General features: G+C 34.3%; 1 protein-coding gene across 8 annotated transcripts in view; it reads right to left on the reverse strand.

Annotated features, from left to right (window-relative positions):
- PPEF1 (protein phosphatase with EF-hand domain 1) overlaps positions 1-25,715 on the reverse strand; it is a 157,106-nt gene that overhangs the window by 27,445 nt on the left and 103,946 nt on the right. For 4 of the 8 annotated variants that reach the window (XM_074299870.1, XM_074299871.1, XM_074299872.1 and 1 more), the window contains 4 exons: positions 23,216-23,365; positions 22,001-22,129; positions 7,760-7,945; positions 5,733-5,875 (listed from right to left, as the gene is read on the reverse strand). In XM_074299870.1, the coding sequence (XP_074155971.1) occupies positions 5,733-5,875; positions 7,760-7,945; positions 22,001-22,129; positions 23,216-23,365 (608 nt within the window). The remainder of the gene's footprint in view (positions 1-5,732; positions 5,876-7,759; positions 7,946-22,000; positions 22,130-23,215; positions 23,366-25,715) is intronic. The other 4 variants (XM_074299873.1, XM_074299875.1, XM_074299876.1 and 1 more) reach the window with 4 other exon arrangements.

The raw sequence follows: 25,715 nt of genomic DNA on the forward strand, positions 1-25,715 counted from the left end.
TGAATCTTGTACCTCTACAAAGAAATGGGTAACAAATACACTCATTAAGATCCCTGGTACCATTGTTCATCATTATAATAATTAGCATTCCTAATTCTTACAAAGTTGTCTTTCCCACCACATATGTTGTTACAATTTTCACCCTCATCATATAAGTCTAAAGAATTCTCTTAAATAGTCCCCTTAAGTATATCTTATAGCAGGGTTCTGTCACATTTTTATACTATAATTTGTTCAGTCACTCCCCAGTTGATAAGCACTCCCTCAAATTCCCTTTCTTTGCCATTTCAAAAAGAGCAATAAATATTGTTGCACATCCCTCATTAGAGTTTGTTTTGCTAACAACTAACCCCTTCCTTAACCTAACTTCCCTCTAAATACCTTTTCTGCCTTCTCCTCTTTCTTGCAAATATTTTTCTCTTCATCAGTACACATGAATGTATTCTTTCCTCCAATGACCAATTCAGACAAGAGATTCAATTGTCAACTACTCATCTCCATTCCTTTCTGTTTTACTTGTATACTCTGACCATGTCAGATTTCTCTAATCTTTTTTCCCCTTCCTCCCTGGTGTTTTTCTCTTCCCTCTTCTTTCTGTTTTTCTCTTAAAATAATTACAGAATTTCTCCTAAGTCTTATCTAATTATACTCCTTCTATGACCCTCAGCTCAGAAGGGACACATAAATTATCTTGCCATCAAGATTTATCTTTGTTCAGTCCTTTATGACTATTGATTTGTGTTTACCTTTTCATGCTTCTTTTAACTCCTGTATTTGAACTTCAAAGTTTCTTTGCAGCTCTGCTCTTTTCATCAGGAATACTTGGAAATGCTTTATTTCTTGAAAGATCCACATAATTATATCAGTTTTGCTGAATACGTTATTCATGGCTGTAAACCTATATCCTTTGGTTTTGGGAATATTGTATTCTAAATGTCCTTTAAAGTTGTGGCTGATAAATCATGTGTGATCTTGATAGTGGCTCCTTGGTCCTTGAATTCTTTCTAGCTGATTGCAGTGTTTTTTTTTTTCCTTTGATCTAAAATCTCTAGATTTAAATTACAATATTCCTGGGACTTTTCATTTTAGGGTATTTTCCCTCTGATTCTAAGAGATTCTAAGAGGATAGTTCTCTTTTATGATTTCTTGAAATAGTTTGGTGGGGTTTTTTTGATTATAGAATTCAGATAGTCCAGTAAGTCTTGATTTTTTTCCAGATTAGTTGCTTTTATTATGAGCTACTTTATACTTTCTTCTTTTTTAAAACCCTGATTTTTTTTTTCTTAACATTGCTTGTTGCTTCATTGAGTAATTGGCTCCTTTTTTGTTATAGTTGTTCAATTGTTTCAGCCATTTCCAACTCTTTGTGATCCCATTTGGAATTTTCTTGGAAAGATACTGGAGCGGTTTGCCATTCCCTTCTCCAACTCATTTTACAGATGAGGAAACTGAAATAAATAGGTTTAAGTGTCTTGCCCAGCTAGTAAGTGTTTGAAACTGGAATTGGACTAAGAAAGATGAGTTTTTTGGATTCCAATCTATTCACTGTGCTACTTAGCTTCCTGAATTCTATTTAACCTGTTCTAATTTTCAGGGAGTATGCTGCTTAGACAGTTTCATACTTATTGTTTGGAACTATTAATTCCCTATCTATCAGTTCCTTTTCATAGCTCTTGTTTCTTTTCCATTTTTTCCTCCTGTGCTTTCATTTTATTTATAAAAGAATTCTAACTCCTTTTTGTAGAGGATGAACTCTTACTTTATTTCTTCCAGGAATTCTAATTGAATTTGTGTCTAGCTTGTGTTTACTTGATGTTTTGTTTGTAAATGCTTTTCTGGAAACATTCCTTCCTTTAAGATCTGTGTCATGACTTTCTTTTATCTGAATTGATTTTTATGGCATGGGAGACAGGCACAGGACCACCCAGCATGCCCTCGTCAGAGAAGATGCTATGCTCTATGAGCAAAGCAAAATAATTAGCTAAGAGAAATGTGAGATGTGCAAATTTAGAGTAACTACCCCAAATGTTCATAGGGACTATTTATGTCTGACCCATGGCAGAGCATTCCAATCTCACATTGGTCTGACTAACCATAGTCAAACACACTGTCACTCAACTCTAACATAGAAATGTCATTTTATTCCTCTTTCAGAACATAGGACAACAATCAGCCAACCAACCAGTGTTATGATTCTCCCTGTCACCATAGTCACATTTTAGAATAATATTCTTTTTTGTTTGCTATTTTCCCCAGCCTGCTTTTTAATTTTGAACTTCTTAGGGCCAGCTCTAAAGATTTCTGGAGGGAAGATCTGTATTTATTGCTACTTTCTTGGGGATATTGAGTATTTTATTAATCCAAGATTTCAGGGATAGTTCAGGCTGGGGATTTATAAGCTTTCAATGCCCCCAAGGTGGTCTGATTCAGGCCAACATCTGATTGGTAACTCCTTGGTCTGAGCCCTACAAGTTCTTCATTTAAGTATGAGTCTAAGCACTGTTTCTTTTCTCAGTCCTCATTAGCCTGCTGGGCAGCTTTGCTGATTTAGAATGACAGAAGTATAGGTTCCATTTTGAACAGGGATTCATAGACTGCTTATTCCTCTGCAGGTTTCTGACTAGGCTAGAAATTGACTCTAAGACCCCACTCTACTTTTGGGGTCTGAGCCACACTGTTGCTCCTTACTTCTGAACCTGGTCTTCTCTTAGTAAACTGCCAAGGGTCCTTGACTATTCCATACTCCAAAATATCACCTCTGGGCACATTTTCCTTCCTCATTCCATCATGGATCTGAGTCAGGTTTGAGTAGTGGATCTTGTTACCTGTTCCTGCTATGATGTTAGGTATGGAACCTCTTCAAGGTTCTGAAGTATTCTGCACACGTACTCCTGGTCAGATTGTCCATAAACCTCTGTCTTTCTCTGGGCCAATTTAAACTACTAGAAAAATGATTCATTGTGTCTTTTGCTTGGATTTCCTCAGTATAATTTGGTCTGGTTCACTTTTTGAAGGGTTTTAGGGGGAGATTCAATTGTAATGATCTCCACTTCTTTCACTAGCTTTTTATTATCCCTTCTCCAAGATTATACTTAGATCATTAAAAAAAAAAAACATACACACACATAAATTCTTACCTTGATAATTTTAATCTAACTCACAATTTCTCTCCTTTTTATAAAACTTCTTGAAAAGAAAATTACAAATATAATTTTAACAGTTTCAATTTTGCTTTTCAAAAATGTAAATAATTCTATAAATAATTATTGGTTATAGTCAATACTTGAAGAGCTATGGATTAATGGTGAAATTGTGAACTGAACTAATCATTCTGGGAAACAATTTGGAATTTACTAAAAAGAAGTGACTAAACTGTCCATCTTCTCTGACCCATAGGTTCTACTTCTGGGTTACAACTCCAAGGAGCTCAAAGCCAGAATGGACCCATAAAACCCAAAAAATCTATAGCAGTCTTTTTTGCTATTTTTTAATGAAAACACATAATTTCATACTATCACAAATGATAAATATGAAGAATTCAGAGAAACATGGGAAAATTTACGTGAAATTATTGGAAGCAAAGTAAGCAGATCCAAGAACACCTACAATGACTACAATATTGTAAATGCAATTAACTAACAAACAAAAAAAAATACTGAATACTGTGATTATAACAATCAAGTTTGGTTGCAGAGAAAAGAAGAGAAAATGTACATCGCTCCTTTATTTGCAGAGATATGGGACAATAGGTATGTTACAATAAGTGTGCTATGATCTTTGATTGATGTGTTATTAGTTTTTATAAACTACTTTGTTTCCTTTCTTTTTTAAATCTTTGTTACAAAAGATAGTTGACCAACAATACTATGTGATGATCAATTCTGATGGATGTGGCCCTCTTCAACAATAAGATGAAACAAATCAGTTCCAATTGAACAGTAATGAATTGAACCAGCTACACCCAGCGAAAGAACTCAAGGAAATGAGTGTGAACCACTACAAAGAATTCCCAATCCCTATATTTTTGTCCACCTGCATTTTTTTTATTTCCTTCACAGGTTAATGGTACACTATTTCAAAGTCCAGTTCTTGTTGTGCAGCAAAATAACTATATGGACATGTATACATATATTGTATTTAACATATATTTTAACATATTTAACATGTATTGGTACCTGCCATCAGGGGAAGGGGAGAGAAGGAGGGGAAAAATTGGAACAAAAGATTTTGCAACTGTCAATGCTGAAAAATTACCCATGTATATATCTTGTAAATAAAAAACTATAATAAAAAAAAGATGATTGACTAGGTGTGGGGAGAAGAGATCAATTTGAAAACAAAAATAATTTAAAAACAAAAGGTATCAACAAAAAATTTTAAATTAATAAAAGGAGACAATTTTATTTACAACTAAGTATTACATTTTCTCACTATTCCATTTTTTTGTAGTTCCTTGCACTTGGGCTTCTATTCCCACACTAGATTAAAACTGCTTTTTTTTTTCAAGTCTTCAATGACTTATTAATAATCAAATTCTCATTTTTCTTAACCTCTTACTTTTGGAGACTTCATCACACTCTCCTGGATCTCCTCTTACTTCTCTAACCTTTCTTTCTCTGTCTTCTTTACTTTTTCTTCATTATCTCCCCAAACACAATACCAAAGAGATTTTGGCAGTCTTCTATTTCTATGCTCTCTCTCCTTTGGCAATCTTTCTCAATTCCAGAGTTTCAACAATGAGCTATAGGATGATAATTCCCATATCTATGTCTCAATTCCAGATTTAACATTGTGTTACAAACCAGAAACTTTAATCATCTTCACTTAGCTATCCTATAATGGCTCTCTAACCTTTTTATTTCTAGAATTAAACTATCTTTCCCCAAAACATTCTTTTTTAATTCTTCTTTCAAATCCATATTACACACTGTGGGCAATGATGAATATAAAGAGTCAGAGAAACTTGGGAGGATTGATCTGAACTGATATAGAGAAAAGTAAGCAGAGAAAAAATTACTTTAAAAAATTACTACAGTACTGTAAATGCAAAAAACAATTTCTATTGGTCAAACTACCATTCATCCAGTCTTCCACGTTTGTAATCTTGGTGCTCTCTTTGACTCTTCTCTCTCCTTTAATTCTTATATCCAATTAATTGCCAGGTGCTACTGCTTCCACTTGTCATTAGTCTCCATTCTCTCTATTCTTACTACACTAAAGACTTCAATGGAGTATTTCAAAAATCTCCCTTCAGTTATCCCAATCTTCACTCTTTCCCTTCAATTCATTCTTCATAGTGTTTTTAGAAATTTTTTTCTTCTCTATAGATAGTTGGTTATATTATCACTCTGCTAAAAAAAAAAATCTTTAGTATAAAGTTAAATTCAATTCTTTTATTTGTCAGTAAAGCAATTCCAAAACCTGGTTTTCCTTATTTATTTTATTTCCTTATTTATTTATATTTACTGAGTTGCTAGGAGAAGGAAGTACAGTGACTAAGCTGTGATTGGAATATTGTAGCAACAAGTATTGTAAATTAAGCTGCATTTTCTATTGTCCTGTCTACAGATACCATCCCCCTGATAGAAATACATTTCTCCATGTTTTGTTCATGTTAGCAGTAACTCACCTATCCTTTGCAATTATGATAATCTATCTCCATACAAGTATAAGAAGCTAAAACGGGAATAGGATTCTGATTTATTAGTATTCACCACAAAGTACAACTGTACCTTTCATGAAGAGTTTTTGCTTGGGTGATTTGACTGGACTGGTACTGGAAAAATCGAGGGGTTGTATCATGGCTCAATTTGAGGTAAGCACCTCTATTGCTGCCTTCTTCATAGTAGTTGGATGCAGAAAACACTGTGATAATCTGATTAAGGATAAAGAAAATATTGGGTACATCAGAGCAGTTAGAAATATAGTCTCACATGGACTTTAGAGCATTATCTATATCTTCTACAGAGCAATTAATGGCATTGTGGTGGGAGTGTAGAGAATGTATCCTGTCAGTATACTTATAGCTACTTGATTGGAAATCAATCAAATATTCTCAGCCCATTTACCGAGGGACTTGTAAACAGTTCAGTTTCAGGATTAGAGAGCTCTTTGCTTTCATAGCTGAGGTAAGAGAGAAGTTTGGGGTCAGAAAAGAATTTTGCTGCTATCCAATGGCAATCTAGTCTACTGTCTTCCTCTTTTTTTTTTTTCCCAATTCTGGGCTCAGTTTATTGTCCATTTGCAATATCTATCTAAGTTGATCTATCTACATGTATTTGAATGTAGACATAACACATATTTATATTGTTTTAGTCTATATATGATATACATCTAATTGGATAATATATAGAATTTCCTGATCAATATTATATTATTACAGACAAAATAATACATAAATAATGTATTCATAATATAAATTATATCCATAATTATAGATAAATCATATAATTCTATATTATAGATATAGAAGTTCTATATGTTGTCCATTGGGCTGATTACAAGATATGTACAATAAGTATGTCATCAAAGAAATGTTTGAGTGAAAAAGACTGGCTCCATAGTGAGAGTGATGCATAACCAGTGGACAGCTTATATGCTTCACTATTATGCTTTGATGGCAAGAAAAAGCAAGTTCTGGGCAGACCTGCTGGGGAGAATTTTGGAGAGGACGTGGACAAAAGTTACACAGGAAGAGAAGCCATGGTTGTTGTGATTTGCATCATTGGAGGGAGTGTTCACATGGATAAGACCACAGTTTCATCTAGTGGAATATTTGAATTACTATACAAACTATCTCTGCAGGGCGTAAGGAGCCATAAGCCAGTTTAAAGGATCCTTAATCAACCAATAGAGAAATCTACCCCAAGTCAAAGAATTTGCTAACTCATGAAGGTTCCACAAAAAACTGCATAAAACTCTACACAGTATCTACTATAGCTAAAGCTAAAGCAGTTAACCCTCTCCACCCCCATCTAAAATCAATTACTTGGCTTGGTGAAGATTGATGCTTTATGTTGCTTTTGACTTAAAAGGCCAAATGGCAACAAGCACAAATTGAAATAAAAACAAAGGAGACAGCGCAGTCAGCTACCTCCTTTTTTCCTCTCTTTCCCTCAACCTAAATATCTCCTTCAATAGAATGTACTGCTTTAAGGAGTGATTTATTTTCAGAGTTAATGAATTTCTGGTCATAGGATCATAGATCTAGAGCTGGAAGGGATTTCAGAGAGTACCTAGTCTAAATTTTTCATTTTATACATGAGGAAACTGAGGTCCAGAAAAGTGTGACTGGTCTGAGGTAAATCAGGAAAGATGCATCAGAGATGGGATTTCAACTCAGGTCCTCAGAATCCAAAGAAGTAAGAACCCTTTTTTCTTCAGAGGTCAAAACATATTTTAAATGAGGCCCATGTCTACAAACTTGTTTGTTTTCAAGGGAGATCAGGTTGACTAACTAAATAACACCTAAGGTAAAAAGCAATAAGACTCCTCTATATGTTTTTGAACTGTACATTTCACAACATTACTCACAGGTTCTCCTTCTCTCTCTTTCCTCTCAATTCCCAACTCTTTCTCCTCCACCCCTTCTTTCCCTTTCTTCCCTCTCCTTTTATCTGCTCCTCCCTCCCTTGTTCTCTCTTCCTCTACCCATGTCTCTCTTAGCAATGAAATTTTCTTGGACTTTTATTTAAGATACATCTTTTGTTTGGCTTTCTGGAGTTTTTATTGAGAAACATAACAAGTCAGATTATCTTACCTTTCCATCATGGCAGATGTCAAAACCTTCTGGTTTACATTCATGAGACCTGATGATCATCTTCAGACCAAATTTGGCCAATACATTCTCGGTAACATCTGGTCCAAAATAACAACCTCCTCCTCGACTTGTGTTTGGATAACATCCCTTTCTGCTTCTGGGATCACTCCAAAGAATATTGACTATCTTTGAACAACAAATCAGAGCTGACTACTATCAATGTGCCCAAATTTAAATCTATTAACTAGAAATCTCAACCCAAAGAGCATCATAAGGCACATCATGTATGGCGCTTTCCTCCTCAAAACTTTACTTTATACTCATCTCCTCCATGACCTCTGTCCATTCACTCAACCTCCCCAATCCCCACATCCCCCAGCAAACATCAATTTCAATAAGCTACAGATTTCATGAGTAAGTTTGGAGTTCACCTAAGAGAGAAATTTTCATTTTCCTTCATGATCCTTCCATTATTAAGTTGTTTTCTATTATATGTATGTATGTGTGTATATATGTATATATATATATGCTTTTCTTTGTGTTTTAGAAAAAGATATGTTTTATTTGAGATGATTCAACATTATTTTATTGACAGAGGTAAATGATTATAACATATATGCATATATGTAGATATATGTGCCTATATCTACATGTATATAAATATACGTATAGACATATATCAAACATATATAAAAACTTTTCCTCACTACCTTATGGAAGTAAATAGTATAAGTATTATTATCCCCATTTTATAGATGAGAAAACTCAGACTGAGAGGTAAAAGAATTGCCCAAAGTCACAGACCTAGAAAGTGTCAAAGACAGGATTCAAATCTAAATCCTATAATTCAAAAGCAAAAACTGTGCTACATGCTAAGGTACATACCAAGTTTGGAGAAGATATGATCACTGACTTCTTGTAGCTTACAATAAAGTAATTTCAGTGCTGCTACTTTTCCTAGCATAAATAATTCCCTGCATGTAAATTTAATTATAGATTTGCACTTCATAGCTAACAAAACAAACTATAAAGTTAAAAGAGTTAAGATTTTCAAAAGTCATTCAATTTACGTTTCAACAACACGATGTATAGGTCTGATATATACAAGACAGATGACAGAATCCAGGATACCAAAAAAGTTGAAATATCACCATTTGAGAGCTGTTGCTACCTTTTCAACTAGAAATCATATGGCCAAGGAGGGTCACATAAATAAGAAGGTAGACAGTAGTAATACTCCATAACTGACTATCAAGTTTTAGCAGTGACAACCAGAGCAAACCTGATCACCCTAGCTTAAGTTTGGAGACTGGGATGTGGGAAAAAAGGAAGTAAAAGAATTGAGGGAATCATGAGGGAACCATGGTCATATTGACCATGGTTTGGATTAATTTGCTGGTTATGGTGCTGATATAGCCATTCCACTATATTTTCAGATACCTGGATGTAGTGTGAAGACAAAATGCTCTCAATGAGGAATCATTCCTGCTAAGGATTGTTCTGATGGAGTAGTGGACCTAACTATCCTGGCACTGGTATCAGTGACATAAATGTCAGCAAGAGAGTCCCATTTACTGCAAATTTCAGCAAATGCAAATGCAAATGCAAATTTCAGTGTTCTTAGTAGGCTAGTTCAGAAGCAGTTGCTGAAATTTACTGAAATTTATATATCTAAATGTTGGATCTGCATTTTAAGGTTTACTGCATATGGTGCATTTACTTTAATATCCTGATAATTTTTTCCTGGTACTATAAGATATGCTCCTAAACTAGGTTGACTGACACTAACTAAAGATATGTCTCCTTTTCTGTGTGACCTGGAAAATAGAGTTTCCTTGGGGTGCCTTTTTGACCTACATGTGCCATTGATGTTGAACGGAAAGAGAGACTGTTAGTACTTTCTCATTATTATTTAGTTGTCTCTTAGTGGTGTTCAATTCTGTGAGCTCTTTTGGAGTGTTCTGGATACTCTGGACACTGGATGGAGTGATTTGCAATTTCATTCTACAGTGCATTTCACAGATGAGGAAACTGAGTCAACCTCAGGATTAGTAACTTGCTTAGACTCACACTAATATCAGTTACTAGGGTTAGTTGATTCCCTGATAGCTCTGAAACCCTATCCAAATATGACCAAAGTTAAATGCTGCATCCTCCATAGCTTTCCTTGATGCTCCCAACTCCAAGAGACCTCTCCTTCCTCTGAACTCTCATGGCACTTAGTTTATACCTCTCCTATCATATTCTATTTTGTATTAATTATTATGTATATGGATTCATCATAGGTACCATTACTTGTATAATTCTCTCTGTTGAGAAGCATTGTGATACAAGGAAAGTAGATTGGCTTTGGAGTCAAAAAGATCTCAGCTGAAGACTTTCTACTTCAATTGTGGCAAGTCATCTAGTTTCTCAAAGCCCTAAGCAATGCTCTAAGCCAAGAGCTCTTAATCTGTTTATATATACATACATACATACATATGCATATATATAAACTGTATATAAATATAATCAGTTTCCTCTATAATCTATATGTTTTATTTTATATATTTAAAACATTATTCTAAAGGATCCATAGGCTTCATTAGACTGCTACTGGAGTTCAAAACACACAAAAAAAGGTTAAGAATCTCTGCTTTGAGACTTTAAGTTACTAAAAAAGAGCCAAAGCAAGAAGGAGTTTTCACAATGGGAATTTCTTATACTGATGAAATCATAGGTTTGGACCTCAAAAAAAAAAAATAAACATACAAATAAATTCCTCAGAAAATAGTGCTTCTCACAAAGTAGGAACTTTGTGATCAAGAGATGTCTAAAAAATCTTGTGCTTTTTGTAACCTTATATGTATAATCCTTTTAATTTCCAATCTGTCAGTTTCCATGGTCCCTACTTAAATTATATAGAATTTCACCTGATAGGAGTGCCCAGGAAAGGAAGAATATGGTAGTAAGATAGGGAGGAGTAAATTATCTTTTTTTTTTTTTTTTTTTGGATGGTCTACTTTATGATGCAATTTCCAGGGATGCATTGAAGGTGCAAAGAGCACCTGTGGATTTTTCTGTGAGAGGCACTCATGGCATAGGGAGTCAGCCTTAAAGGCAAGAAGACCCAAGTTCAAGTTTCATTTCTAATACATATTAGATAAGTGATCCTGAGCAAACCATTTAAACTCTTAGTGCTCTAAGCAACATTCTAAGACTAATTTGTAAAGATTGTGCCCACCTGCATTGGTAGGGGGGCTTCCTCACCTGAGTACCCTTATACCATGCCAATGAAATCACAGATCTAAGCTTTATGCTTACACTTCTGTAAAGTGTTTTTAACAGAGATTTTGTTTAGTTTTGATGTGGTCTTGTGTTCATCTTATCCTTACCCTTAAATTGTACATTTTTTTCAAGTACATATTGCCACTTTCCTTCACACACTACATATATTCCTATAGACATTACTAACTGAGGAATCTTACCACTGGGATTATTCAAGTGAACTCAAATGAGGATCAAGAGGAGAACTCAAAATGAGTTCTTTTTCAACAACTCTTTGTTTATCTAAATATGAGCACCGCTGTCTCTCTGAGTGTGTTTTTTGGTTTGGGTTTTTTTTTGGGGGGGGTGGGTTTTTTTGTTTGTTTGTTTGTTTTTTGGGTTTTTTGGGGTTTTTTGGCTGTGGCAATTGGGGATAAGTGACTTCCCTAGGGTCACACAGCTAGGAAGTTGTGTCTGAGGCCATATTTGAACTTAAGTCCTGCTGACTTCAAAGCTGGTGTTCTATCCACTGTGCCACCTAGCTGCCCACTGTGGCTTTCTTGGGGACCAAATGGAAGTAGGGACTGGAAAGTGGCAAGAAATGCAAATGGTGGGGAGAGAAAAGGGGAAGAAAGGAATAAAGAAGATTAGAAAAAGGTAGGAGGGTATTCTAGAGTGTCTCTTTAAATGTGGAACATAGTCAAAATTTCATCAAATGCTTATTTGATTTGAAACAAGAGCTTGAATCAAAGGAAGCATCAGAAAACTACTTTGCTTGTGCTTACCAATTCCAACCATTCACATATGTGGGATGGTGCCCTTATGTCCTTCCATTTTGGGGAGATGTGATTAGCTCTCATATTATGGAGTATGTGATTTCAAGCACTATCTTTCCCCCTAAACCTGCCCTTCCATCAAATCTCAATTTCTGTTGAGGGTACCATTGTAGTAGTTACATAGGTTTGAAATCCCAGATCCATCCTCAATTCTTCATTGTCCCTCATCTCCCCATGGAGCCAAGCCTTGTAAACATGTCCACAAAATCTCTAATACTTATCCCCTTCTCTCTAGTCCCATGGCCATCACCTTAATTCAGACCCTCATTATCACTTCTCATAATTATTAAAGCAGTAGTCTTCTGTTTGGTTTCTCTGATTCCTATCTCTTAACTCTTCAATGCAACATCCATACAGCCACCAAAATAATCTCCTTAAAATGTAATTAGGACCATAATGTTCCTAAAATGTAATTAGGACATCCCTATGCTCCTAGGCTCCCTATTGCACTTAAAAAAAAAAAAAATTCCTCAGCTTGAAATTTTCCATAGTCTAGCTCATTCCTTTCCTTTCTGGACTTATCTCACATTTTTCCCCATTGTAAATCCCGTATTTCAACCCAACGTATCTCTTTGTTCCCTTACTCCAGCATTCTACTTTATATCTCCTTATGCATAGAGTATTCCCCATTCTTGGGTATACTTCTTCAAGGCCAGCTTAAGGATAATTTTTTCACCTGCTTTTGCTTATCCTCTCTTTCAAATTATATTTTATTAATTTATCTGTGTAAGTTCTCTACCTTCCCAAGAGAACATGGACTCTTAAGAGCAAATATTTTCCTTCTTTCTTTTTTTTTTTAATCAATTGTGTCTTGCACTTAGTAGCTTTTTAACTTATGTGTTTAACAGTAATTTGAAGGACATGATTTAAAAAAAAAAACTCAATATATCTAAATTTATGTAATGAGGGAGACAACACTGGATTGGAAGTTAGAAGATCTGGATCCTTAACCTGGTTTTGGACAAATACAAAACAAAACAAAATTATCTAGCTTCAGATTACTCATCTACAATATGATAAGAAAAGAGTAGATGCTCTAGAAGGGGTCTTCCATCTGCCATCATGATTTTGTGCTATAAAGGGGTTGTAGTATACAATTTTCAAGTCCACATCTATCAGTATTTGCTACTGTTTTGTAGCCCACTCATTTGTCTTGACAACCATAATATAAATAATAGACTTCCCCCAAACAAAAATATCAGAAAGGTCTGACTTACCCATTTTATGGGTCCACACCCATGATTTCATCATGTGATAGAAGTCCCAGTGTGGAAATTCCCTCTACTATATAGATTAGCAACTTGCCTGTAGTTTAGAATCTTAGAGAATGCTGGAGGCCCTTAAAGGTTAAGTGATTTGCCCATGGTTACACAGCTAGTATGTGTCAGACTTGAACACTATTTCTTGCTGACTTTCTGTTAGCTGAAAATAAAAATAAAAAGAGAAAGAAAAGGGCTCTCCTTCTTTCAATCCTCCTTTCCTCTCTCTGCTTGAATATAAGACCTACAAAGAATGCTATTTCTAAGGCTGAACAGCTATCAATAAAACTTTTTTCAGAAAACTTTATAAACTGAAACTGTGTATTTTGCTGGTCTATATTTTTTCCTTTGACTTTATAAACAAAAATTAAGTTAAATTCCCATTTATACAAAACATATGATCAAAGAATTCCCCATGTTAATTTTTTTTAAAAGTGATTTGTTTAGGGTCATGCAGCCAGTATGTATCAGAGTTGGTTTTTCTAGTATTCCCAGTCCTTTTATCTGTTACACAGAGCTCTGAGTACATAGCATTGTAGGAAAATTAGTCCTTTCCTCTCAAGACATGTTTCCCCTTTGCCCATCCCCATCACTTGTCATTCACAAAAGGAATAGAGAAAAAAAAAAGGAAAAAAGGATATTTAAAGGAATTGTGATTGGCTTGGATTCTTTCAGCATAAATCATTTTGAAATAATGGTTCTGTCTAGCTTTAAATCTCTGCTCCTTTGATACTATGATCTCTTGCTATTGTAACATGAAATATACCTATTTAAAATTTATATTTATATATATATCTTTATTTTTCCTATTTATAATTCCTATATTATTGACTTCCTATCAGAGTATGCAGGGGAAATATATAATTAAGTTTTAATGTAGCCATGAAATGACTAGCTGACTACTTTAGATTAATAATAGCAAGAATTTCTATATATCACTTCAAGGTTTGCAAAACACATTTGATCTTCACAATAACCCTATGAGATACGTGTATCTTCATTTTATACATGAGGAAACTGAGGCTAAGAGAGTTTAGAGGACTTGGCCAGGATCACTCATTAATAAATGTATGAGGCAGGATTAGAATTTAGGTCTTCCTCACTCCAAGTTCAGCCACTTACCTGATTCACCTGGTATTAGGTGAATATCAAGAAGCAATGCGGAAAATACTAGAGAAATGGTCTTAAGAAGATCTTCTATTATTTTTTATTTGTTGTTGTTGAGGCAGTTGAGGTTAAGTGACTTGCCCAGGGTCATACAGGTAGGAAGTGTTAAGTGATTGAGGCCAGATTTGAACTCAGCTCCTCTTGACTGGTGCTCTATCTATTGTGCCACCTAGCTGCCCCATGCTATGATCTTTTAAAGACTTCAGTGTTCATCTTTGAAAGGGACCTTACTTAGGAAACCATAGACCTTATTAATCCTCTTTGCCTAAAAGGAGAGCAAATCATATATAACTAGATTATACAGTTATGGAAACATACTACATGAACTTGCAATTCTGGGGAAAACATTCTACCCGGTATTTTTAAAAGAAAACAGAACCAGGCCCAGCAAAAAATATGGTCTTGCTCAGTCTGTATATAACAAATAATAATCTTGTAGAGATCATAGTCCTTACAGAGTAGTGTTTTGAAAGTCAAGGAATGATCCAACTCACTTCCAGTTGATCAATGATGGACAGAAATAACTACACCCAGAGAAGGAACACTGGGAAGTGAATGTAAATTGTTAGCACTATTGTCTATTTACCCAGGTTACTTATACCTTCGGAATCTAATACTTAATGTGCAATAAGAAAATGGGATTTACACACATATATTGTATCTAGGTTATATTGTAACACATGTAAAATGTATGGGATTACCTGTCATCAGGGGGAGGGAGTGGAGGGACGGGGGGGGGGGGGATAATTTGGAAAAATGAATACAAGGGATAATATTATTTTAAAAATTACTCATGCACATATACTGTGGGAAAAAAATTCTAAAAAATGCTATTGGGAAATATTAACAACAACAAAAAATACAATTCTAAGTCAATATGTCAAAAAAAAAAAAAAGAATGTCAAGGAATGAAATGAATATGGAAGTTGGAAAGGAGGGGCCAGCAGGGACAAATGCTGTAGAAAATAAAAGGAAAACTAAGAAATGACCACTGAACATGGCAAATAAAAGATGTTTGACTATTGAGAAGAGCTTCAGGAAAGTCATAGAATAGAACTTAGATTGCAGGGAATTGAAGAGTGTATAGTGATAGGGAATGGAGATCTACTCCATTGTAGATCAGAAGTTTGTCATGGAAAAGAAGGATACTTAAGTCAATAACTTAGAGAACAAAGTAATTGGGTTAAAGTTTTAGCTTTTACATAGAAAGAGATAATTTTATAGAAGGGCAAGAGAGTTTGGGAGGAGGGAGAGGTTGATTGATTAATGGAATAAGATCCTTAATGAGGCAGAATAGAATCACTAGCACAGAAAGAGTAGTTAGGGTCCACAAGGAATTGCCACATATTCTCTGTGACAACAGGAATAAAGGAAGAAGACAGAGAAAATCTGAGGCATGGATAAAGTGGGTTAAGGGAATTTATATCTGAAAGCTTCAATCACATTGTTGAAAAAAGATGAGATCATCTTCTAAGGTGGCAGGTAGAGCTTGAGAAAAGAATGGCAGGCTCTCCCATGGAGAGTGGGAGAGAATCAAAAAGAGAGAAATAAAAGGGTTGCTTTGTAGCAGTAAAGGAATTTTTAAAGTTACATAGAATAAGTTTGTAGTGGATTTTGTCAGCTTGACTTGTTATCTTCTTGTGTTTAGTGAGAAAAAAAGTCAGAAGATAGGATTTTTTCAGCAGTTGATGAGAATTACTTAGGAGTAGAGGGCAGGTATAGAAAGAGCTCTGAGAGGGAAGAATCCCAATCCTACAGAAAGTCTTTTCTAGTTCCTGCCCAGAAAGAATTAAGAATAGAGAATGACCACAGACTTACCACTATGAAGGTTAAGTAGGGGGTAAGATCTGGGAAAACCACGAGGAATCTAAGGTTGAAAATGTTATATGAAAAGTATAAAGCAGAGAGAACTCTAGGCAGGTAGCAGAGTAAGTCAGTAAATTTCAAACTCTCCAAATTTCGCCCACAAACAGAACAAATTTGTACCTCACAGAAAACATAGACTGGTGAAAAATCAAGAAGACTTGGGGTACAAGAGGGATCCTCTTGGTACAACCCAAGAAGATCTAAAGAAAGATCCCAAACTTGAGATTAACTGATGTGAAGTGCAAATACCTCTGTGCTAGCTCCACAGAAACACAAAGTTGGGACCCCTGGGGCTAGCAGTTAGGCTGGAGTCTCACTAGGAACCATAGGAACTTTCACATCTTGGACTGACTATGGAGTCAGGAGTCTGAGTCTGCAAACACTGAGTGAACCTCAGATGACTAGGAATGCTAGGTCCACTTTTGCTGCAGAGGAGACAGTCTTGGGCAAGAAGTAACCAGCACACCTAGTAAGTGCAGACGCAGCGGAACAGGGATGCTGTTGCCTGTGGGGACTTTCAGGAAGGTGGAACTTTGGTTTGGGATTCCAGGTCAGAAGGAAGAACTGAAGTGAAGCTAGAAGCACCATTCCTCCACTTCAGGATTAGAGATCTTTATACTAATACTTATCATTTAAAAAATGAACCCTCAAAGAAGAAAGAAACCAACCATAGAAACTTACAATGAAAACAGGGAAGACCAGGTTCATCTTCAAAAGAAGACATTGAAGTTAAAAAAAAGCTTCTTCTACCCCAAAGAGTAATGTGAAATGGTTCCTGCCCAGAAAGAATTTATAGAAGAAGTCAAAATACAACTTAAAGAGCAAATGAGAGACACTGGGAAAAGACAAAATAAATAAATAAAGACCATTCAAGAAAAACAAGATCATGAAAAAGAAAAGTTAACCAACTAGAAAAGGAGATACAAAATATACAAGATAGGAAAGGAGTTTTAAAGGCAAAAATAACTGTTTGGAAATTAGAACTGGGAAAAAGAGAAGCCAGTGAAGCTATAAGAGACTAAAAAGTAGCAAGACGGAATATAAAGAATAAAGCAATAAAAAAGAATATAAGAAATATAAGAAAAACAACAGATCTGAAAAACAGATCAAGGGGAGAAAATATAAGAATAATTTGACTACTTGAAAACTGTAACCAAAAGAAAAACCTTGACACAATAATGCAAGAAATAATCCAAGAAAATTATCCTGGAGTGATAAAACATAAGGAGAAAGTAGAAATAGAAAAAATCCACCAATCACCACCTCAAAGGGGTCCTTTGTGGAAAACACACAGGAATATTATTGCCAAAAATTTAAACCCCAAAATAAAAAAAAATTCTTCAAGAAACAAGAAAAAAAATGCAATAGTTTGGAGCTACAATTAGAATTGTATAGGGGGTGCAGCTAGGTGGCACAGTGGATAGAGCACCAGCCCTGAATTCAGGAGGACTCGAGTTCAAATCTGGTCTCAGACACTTAACACTTCCTAGCTGTGTGACCCTGGGCAAGTCACTTAAACCCAGCCTCAGAAAAAAAAAAAAAAAAAAAAAAAAAGAATTGTATAAGACTTATCAACAGCCATAATAAAAGACCACAGGTCCTATGATTTTTTTATATCAGCAATCACAAGAAATAGATTTGTGGCCAAAAAACATCAAATCCAACAAAATTATCCATAATAATGAATGAAAAAAGTTTCAGGATTTTCTTTCAACCAAACATAATTTAATAGAAAATTTAACATATAAGAGGCAACATCAAAGATCAATTTCAAAGAACTTAACATGGACAAAATGTTTTGTGTGTGTGTGTGTGTGTGTGTGTGTGTGTGTGTGTATTGGCATGGAAACATACTATATATTTAAGACTGACATCAGCAATTAGGTAGCTCAAAAGAAAGACTGGGGCAGAATTGAGTATGATCTGACTCTAAAAAACAAAACTGTTTAGAAAAGGGTTAAAATAGTAATTATGTTATACAAATGAGGTTCGGAGGAAGAATAGACACAGAGGCATTAGAGAGGAAAGGAAGGCTCATAGTTCTGAAAACCTATTCACATCAGGAATGGGTTAAATAGGCAATACTACACATATACCATGAAGGGTATAATACCATCCAAAATCTATAAAGAAATAAGAGATGGGGGGAGAAATTGGTGGAAGAGGAAGCAAAAGGAGAGGAAGAAAATAAGGGAGGAATCCATGGGTAGGTGAAGGTTAAGTTAAATAGCAAGGCAAGTTAAGAAGCAGAAGAGTTTGCAGTGATAGGAAAGAAAAGATAAGTCAAACTTAAAGATTCAATCAAGAGAGAAATCTACATTATATATCAGCCATGCTAATATTATTTTAGGTGCATGTTTACATATGGGTAAATGTGTGTGCATGTGTGTCTTAGTATATCTATGTATGTGTATATATAGATATATTTTTATGTGAGAGACTCTATGAGTGGATGTGAATGTATATGTATATATAAATATACATATATGTGTGTGTATATATATATATACATGTGTGTATATACATACATATGTTTGTGTATATATATGTAAACAATAGCTTGGGGGAGATGAAAAGGGAAAAAAGAATAAAGTAGGAAAAACTATTCAGCAGAGAACAAAAGAATAATCTATAAGGAAACTAGGAAAAGTTGGACATTCATGAATATAATTTCTTCTACTATCCTTTTTTGAACCTGGTAATCTATTGTTACATATTTTGAATCCTCTCTGATATTCTGCTGGGCATATTACAATGTTGTTTTGTTTTCCTTTTCTGATTTTTTTTCTATTATGCTTTTCTTTAATAAAATTTTTGAAAGAAAGAAAATATAAAGCAATTACAGCAGGAATGAGGGCAAAAGAATCAAAGAGATTGTGGTGGGAGATGAGAATATGGAACTCATTATCTTGGAATTTTAAAAAATGATAAGGTTTAAGCTATAATCACCTTAATAATCCACTGAGGTAGAGTGAAGTTGGAGGATACATAGTGAAAAACTTTGAAAGCAGGATGTTAGGAAGGTTACAAGTGAGTAACAATGTTGCTGACAATTACTGAAAGAGTTGAGGTCAGAAGAAAACCAAGTACTAAAATCAGGGAGGAAAGTGAGAAAGCTCTTAGAGTTGGTAGATGAAAAACAAAAGAGGCTGAGTACATCAAATTGATTAAACCTTCATTTTTACCCATGATTGATTATTCACACCATATTATATGGTGCTCAATGTATATAAACAAATATATCCTGACTGAAATTTACTAGTAAATGAAACTGTGCTTGCATTTACATAAGGGATAGGTAGCATTAGTCTGTATCAGGAGTACATCCAGCACTGTAAATGGCATCAGAAAATATGATTTATGTGCCAGTTCTGTGACTTAGTACTTGTATGCCCTTGGGCAAGCAAAATATACCTCTCTGGGCCTTGATCTTCTCATCTCTGAAATGAGGGATTTGGACAAAATAATCCAATATTTCAAAGCAAAGTTCAATTATGTTTTCATGACTTTCCTCAAAGTAAAAGGGTACCTTTAAACAGGCCAACAATTACATTTTGAGATAATGAGTGTAATTTAAGTACACATCATTGATTTGCAAAATGTTCCTTCCTTAGGACACTGGACAGTGTGCATGGATGTAGGGGAAGGAGATGCAGCAGCTTTCTTATCTCTGCATCTTTATCTCTGCCTTTTGCCTTCCCTGACTTCTTTCATATCCCAGCCAGAATCCCACATACTACAGGAAGTCTTTTCTGATGTTAAATCTAGTACCTTGTCTCAGTTAATTATTTCTAATTTATTTTACATAACAGTTATAACTTATTTATATAAAGTTGATTTCTTCATTATCTCCATCATTAAATTATGAGTTCCTCAAAGACAAGGACTTTGCCTTTTCTTTTTGTATTCTCAAACTTAGCACAGTGCCTGACATATAGTAGGTGCTTAATAAATACTTACTGATGAGTTACAGATTAGAAAAAGAAAAATTTCTTACCTCTTATAGGTATAATTTTCCTTAGAGGAAAAAATCTTTAAATTAACCAAATTGTCTAATTATTTATGATTTTAATAATAACTTTTGTAGCAGAATATATATATACATATACATATATACATATATATGTAATTTTAGGAAGAATTATTAGTTCAAAGTGATGAAATCCAAACTAAAGTCAGATTGGTAATTCAAAGGGAATTCAAAGGAAACTATAAAGAAGCTCTCAAAAGTTTACAATGTTAGGATAGGAGATGTTCTTTTGCGGGCTCTGATGTTTTTCTCCTGCTATTTATTAATCATCTCCACCAGCTTCAATTAGTACAGTGAACTTCTTCACTGATGCAGGAGTGAAATGTACAATCTTGCTAAAGTAAACAGGGCTTCAAATTACACTACCTAAAACTACATGCATTGTGAATGAGTGGCTTCCATGTTCAATCTCTCCACTATTGTTTTCCCTTTATTAAGTATAGGAGAAAGTGAGTCTGAAAAGTGAATCTGGAACACCTGAACTCAATTCCTTCTTTAGACAGATAGTAGTTGTGTGATCCTGGACCAGCCACTTAACTTCTGTGTGCCTCACTTTCATCACTTATAAAATGGGAAAAAAATAATAGCACTACAAGTTTGCTCACAGCGTTGCTGTGAGAATGCAATAAGATAATATATGAAAAATGCTCTTTAAAATTTTGTAACAATATAAATGATAACTGCTACTACTATTGCCTGGATTCACATCCTATCTCTGCCATTACAAAGTCTTGCATGATGAGAAAGGCCCAAAAAGCATCTGGCGGGGAAATTAAATGAGGCACCTCATTGATCCCAAAAACCTGTCTCCAAGTTTCTGGGTTTCTTATAGAGACTGGGGATTAGACCATGATTTTATTAATATAGGGAACTTCAAGATAAGATGACTGTCTCAATAAATGCATGTTGGCACTTTCTCTTGAATTTGTAGTCTTAGAGAGATGCCTAAAGAAATGAGAGGTTAAATGCCTTATCCAAGAACATACAATTAATATGTAAAAGCTTATTTTCTCTATATTATGTCATGATCATTTAGTATGTTTGTATTTGAATACACACTTATATATGTACACAGAGTATATGATATATATATATATGTATGTGTGTATACTTATAACACATGTGTATACATTTGTACATATATATACTCTATATGTATATGTATATAAGGATATGATTGACTTATAATTCCATTGGTATGGGGAGATCCCAGATGAATCCCTATTAACATACAGTGCATAGAAGCTATTGGAAAACCAAAACCTTCTGACCCAATCAAAGTTTTGCTGATTTTCTTCTGGGATCAGAAATCTCATAGTCAAATCAATAATATTGTGTCACTTTCCTGGGTTGTCATAGGTGGTTTAATTATGGCTTTATCACAAAATCTTCAAACCAGAAAGTCCTGCTCCAATGGAAATCAAAATTGATATAAAAGTATCTTAACGTTTAAATAATGGCATACCTAGCTTTATTATCAATCAAATGAAATTTATTTGGCACCTACTATGTGAAAGACACTTTGCTAAGCACTATGAAGAATTATAGTTTTCTTCCCTAGCATAAGTACACCACCATGAAACTGTATATACATCTCTCAAATATCTATACATGTATAGACCAACCCTTTCTTTAAGTCTCCAATCTGTATTATCTCTTGAAATAAGAACACAATCATTCATCCAAAAAGAAATAATTTTGGCCATGTGTATAAGTATGCATCCAGGAAGAAATCATTTTGTCCATATCCATTCACCACAAAATAAAACGTCTATATTCTAAGAACATTTACCTTTTTAAAGAATATTCACTGGGTGTATATTTTGGGTTCACATACCTGGTCCCATTCATTCTTTGTAAGTTGCTCCATAGCCAACATCGCTGGTGGGGATAATTCATGAGAAAAATGCCCATGCCTTGGATCAAATACTGCTGGTACTAGTGGTGGCATTAGAACTGATCTCATCTACAAGTTAAATTTATTCTCTGAAACTTTCCATACTACAAAACATTCACTCTCAAAACCACTCCCTTAATATAACTCTCATATCTCTTGCATGGACTATTGCAACAGCTGGTCCCCCTCCCTTCCTTTATCCCCACCCTCACCTATCCTTCTTTAAGCAATTAAAATTATTTTCCTAAAGTACAGGTCATGTCACCCCATTGTTCAATAAATAAAACTTTTTAAAATATCAAGGACCAAGAAAGTATTTTGGAGATAAGAGAACTAAACTATAGCTCAACAGGGTTATCTGGCTTATGCTCAAAGACCAAAGCTGATACTCTTCCCTCTGTACCCCTGAGACTTATAATTATGCTTCATCTCTCTTGGAATAATGTTAAAATATATGCTTAAGGTGAGGAACCTGCCTCAGATACAAAAAGTTGAGAAGCAAAATTTAAATATATATGTGTAGGTATATATGTGCATAAATATATTTAAGATCCTAAGTATATCCCAAGGATGAGAGAAAGTGAGGTGTTCTAGTGATAGTACAATGTTTGAGTATCCCAAAGCAAGTTATATTGTCTCACATTGATAGAATAGCTTGAAGTTTTTCAAGCAATAGAGTTCTTGACCACAAAGAGTTATGCAATTCATTTTAAGAATAATATGAAATAGTTCAAATGTTATGAAATTATATGTAATATAATTGAAATTTTTCTTTAAAGAATGGAATCAAAAATTTCAACTACCAAAACACTATATGAAGTTTCATTTACGAAACCAAAATGGAACATCTGAAACATTTTTAACCTGACTTGATGATAATAATCTAGTTACTCAGAAGATAAATGTCACTAAAAGAATTATCACACTCTATTAATTTGTACTGTTTCTGAACAAATCTCATAGCCAGATAGTTTGCCTAAATTACCACCAATCTCAACCATGTTTCACTATGCAATAATTTCCCCATTGTTATTCATAAATAGGTAGTTAATTTATACTTCATTTGGAGAATTTGATTTTTTTTAATCTTTTGATTAAGCATTTAAGAGTCAACTAATTCATAACAAATAGTCTTCTGGAAACTCTATTACTCACCCTATTTCTTTTCATTTGTTCAAGCATATTCAAATCTGTATTGTCTGCTATTCCTCCATGTATGACCAGAACTTTTTTGTCAATTAGAGTGCCAATAGGAAGCCAGGTATAAACTTCTTCCAGAAGGTGCAAAATTTTTGCACCATGTTGCTAGAAATAAAGTTTAATTAAGTTTATTCATTTTCCTGAATGACTTAAATTTATAGAATAAGAACTGTGTTTGGAACAAAAGTACTTGTTTATATTCAACAAAAAGGGGAAGAAATTTACATAGTTTTACTCATAAGTTAGAAGAAAAACCAAATTAGAATGATTTCAGATTAATTAATCCACCAATTTCTCCATAACATAATAACACTTGGGGGTGTAATGTGTAAAATGAAATCTAATAGGTAGAGCACATTTTCTAAAGCAGGTTTGTTATATTGCTTAATCTGAACTATATGATAATAGCAATATGAAAATACAGTACTTTAAGGTTTAGAAGGCATTTTACATATATTATTCTTCACAACAACCCTGGAAGATTATTATCCCCATTTTACAGATAAGAAAACTTAGATTGAAAGAGGTTAAGTGACTTGTCCAGTGTCCCACAATCAGTATGTGAGAAAAGATTTAAACTCAGTTTCTTTTTGATTCCATAGCAGTACTCTCTTTCCCACATTTTCTAGTTGCTTCATGCAATAATCATACATATAATCACTTGGAACAATAAGGATTAACAGTGACAACCCCAGGTCATATAAAGTACTGATTCAAGATTCTAGATATTTCTTGGGATCCCCAACTGCTGGAGAATATTCTATGACTAAAAGCCAAGTACAAATTTTTATCAGCTTTCAATGGAGAAGACATGAATATGACACCAGGCCACATCATGTGCCAGGCAGCACCCCTGCTTCCCATAATAAGAGAATAAGCATTTATTAAATGCCTACTATGTGCCAGGCATTGTGCTACACATTTTACAAATATTACCTTATTTGATCTATATCCTTGACATGAAGAGAATGGAAGAGGAGGAAAAGGGAAAACTTGGAAGTTGGGTTGAAAAATAAACTTTATTTCCTAGACTGGTTCTGATTATTGACATTGAACAGAAAATCACCTTTTAGACCAACCAGTGATCCAGTTAATATTTTTGCCCACATTCCACATCATAGACCCTAGGGGTCATAAAGAATTCTCTCCCAGTCTGCATAGAAGTTGTTTTTATCCTAGCATCATTATATATTATTGGAATGGTCATTATATATTATTGGAATGGTCCATTATAGGAAATGGACTCCCTGTTCTTTCATCTTTTCCTATGTGTATTATACTTGTCTATTTGTTCATAGGTTCAACAAGATCTATATATTTATTCATTTTATTTCTTCTCCATATTCACATGGACTGAATCATCTGAGCAATGCTTATTACATTGTTGTGTGTGCGTGTGTGTGTGTGTGTGTGTGTGTGTGTGTGAAATTTGCTTATCACTGTTGTAATTAGATACTGAACCTTCAAAGGGGAAAAGGAGGAGCAACTTTTCCACCTTGATCAAGGCAAAATCAACAGAATTTCAACTAATGGAAAGGAACCCCTTTTCTTTGTGCTCTTCTTCTTGTTCCCTGCCTAATAAACTAAAGCAAAGATGATATGGATAATCACATTGAAAACCAATAATCAAAATTCTACTATGTACTTTATATACAGCAAAAAAAAAAAAAAAAAAAAAAAAATCCACAATAGATTTGATGCCAGGAGATCTGGATTCAAATCCTGACTTCAACTAACTTTATAGCTGTGTAATCATGAACTTAACACTTAACTTCTCTCTATGACTGTTTCCTCATTCATAAAATAGCCTAATTTTACTTAAAGTACACACCTCAGGGGAATGCTTTGAAGGTGACAATTGAAGAACAAAATAAGTGCACTTTAAAGTATCATTAAACCATGTTATTGTTATTTCATGCTACCCATACAAAATTTCATACATGTGTATGTGTGTGTATATATACATGTACATATATATATGTGTGTGTGTGTGTTTTCAATATGTTGATTTCTAGTTTATTTCTATCAAAACACTTTGAGAGGTAACAAGCCACAGTAGAAAGAACTCTGGCTTGGGAATCAGAAGACCAGGATTCACATCTTGCCTTTGACAGACAAGTCACTTAATTTTAATACCTTCTTTTACCTTGATTACATAGCCTATGAGGCCTCTTTCACCTATAGAGCTATGATCCTATAACCTACATTTCCCCCATTGTTATTAGTGAAAAATAGCAAAAAGAAAAAAAAAACATTTGTGAAACGTATTAGATGTTAAACATTTCTGCCTTGACTTAGTTGGATAAGTTAATTCCATTAATATTGCACTACTTTGCATCCATTAATAAATGCAAGTAGCCTATTAACTTGCCTCATTTCTTTACAATTCCTGAGGTAATACAGGTCACTAAATAAAAACATAAAAATCTTTTCCATTGAGTGGATAAATTCTAGG

The sequence above is a fragment of the Sminthopsis crassicaudata genome, chromosome 3 (genome assembly GCF_048593235.1).
Source record: "Sminthopsis crassicaudata isolate SCR6 chromosome 3, ASM4859323v1, whole genome shotgun sequence".
Classification (NCBI taxonomy): Eukaryota; Metazoa; Chordata; class Mammalia; order Dasyuromorphia; family Dasyuridae; genus Sminthopsis; species Sminthopsis crassicaudata.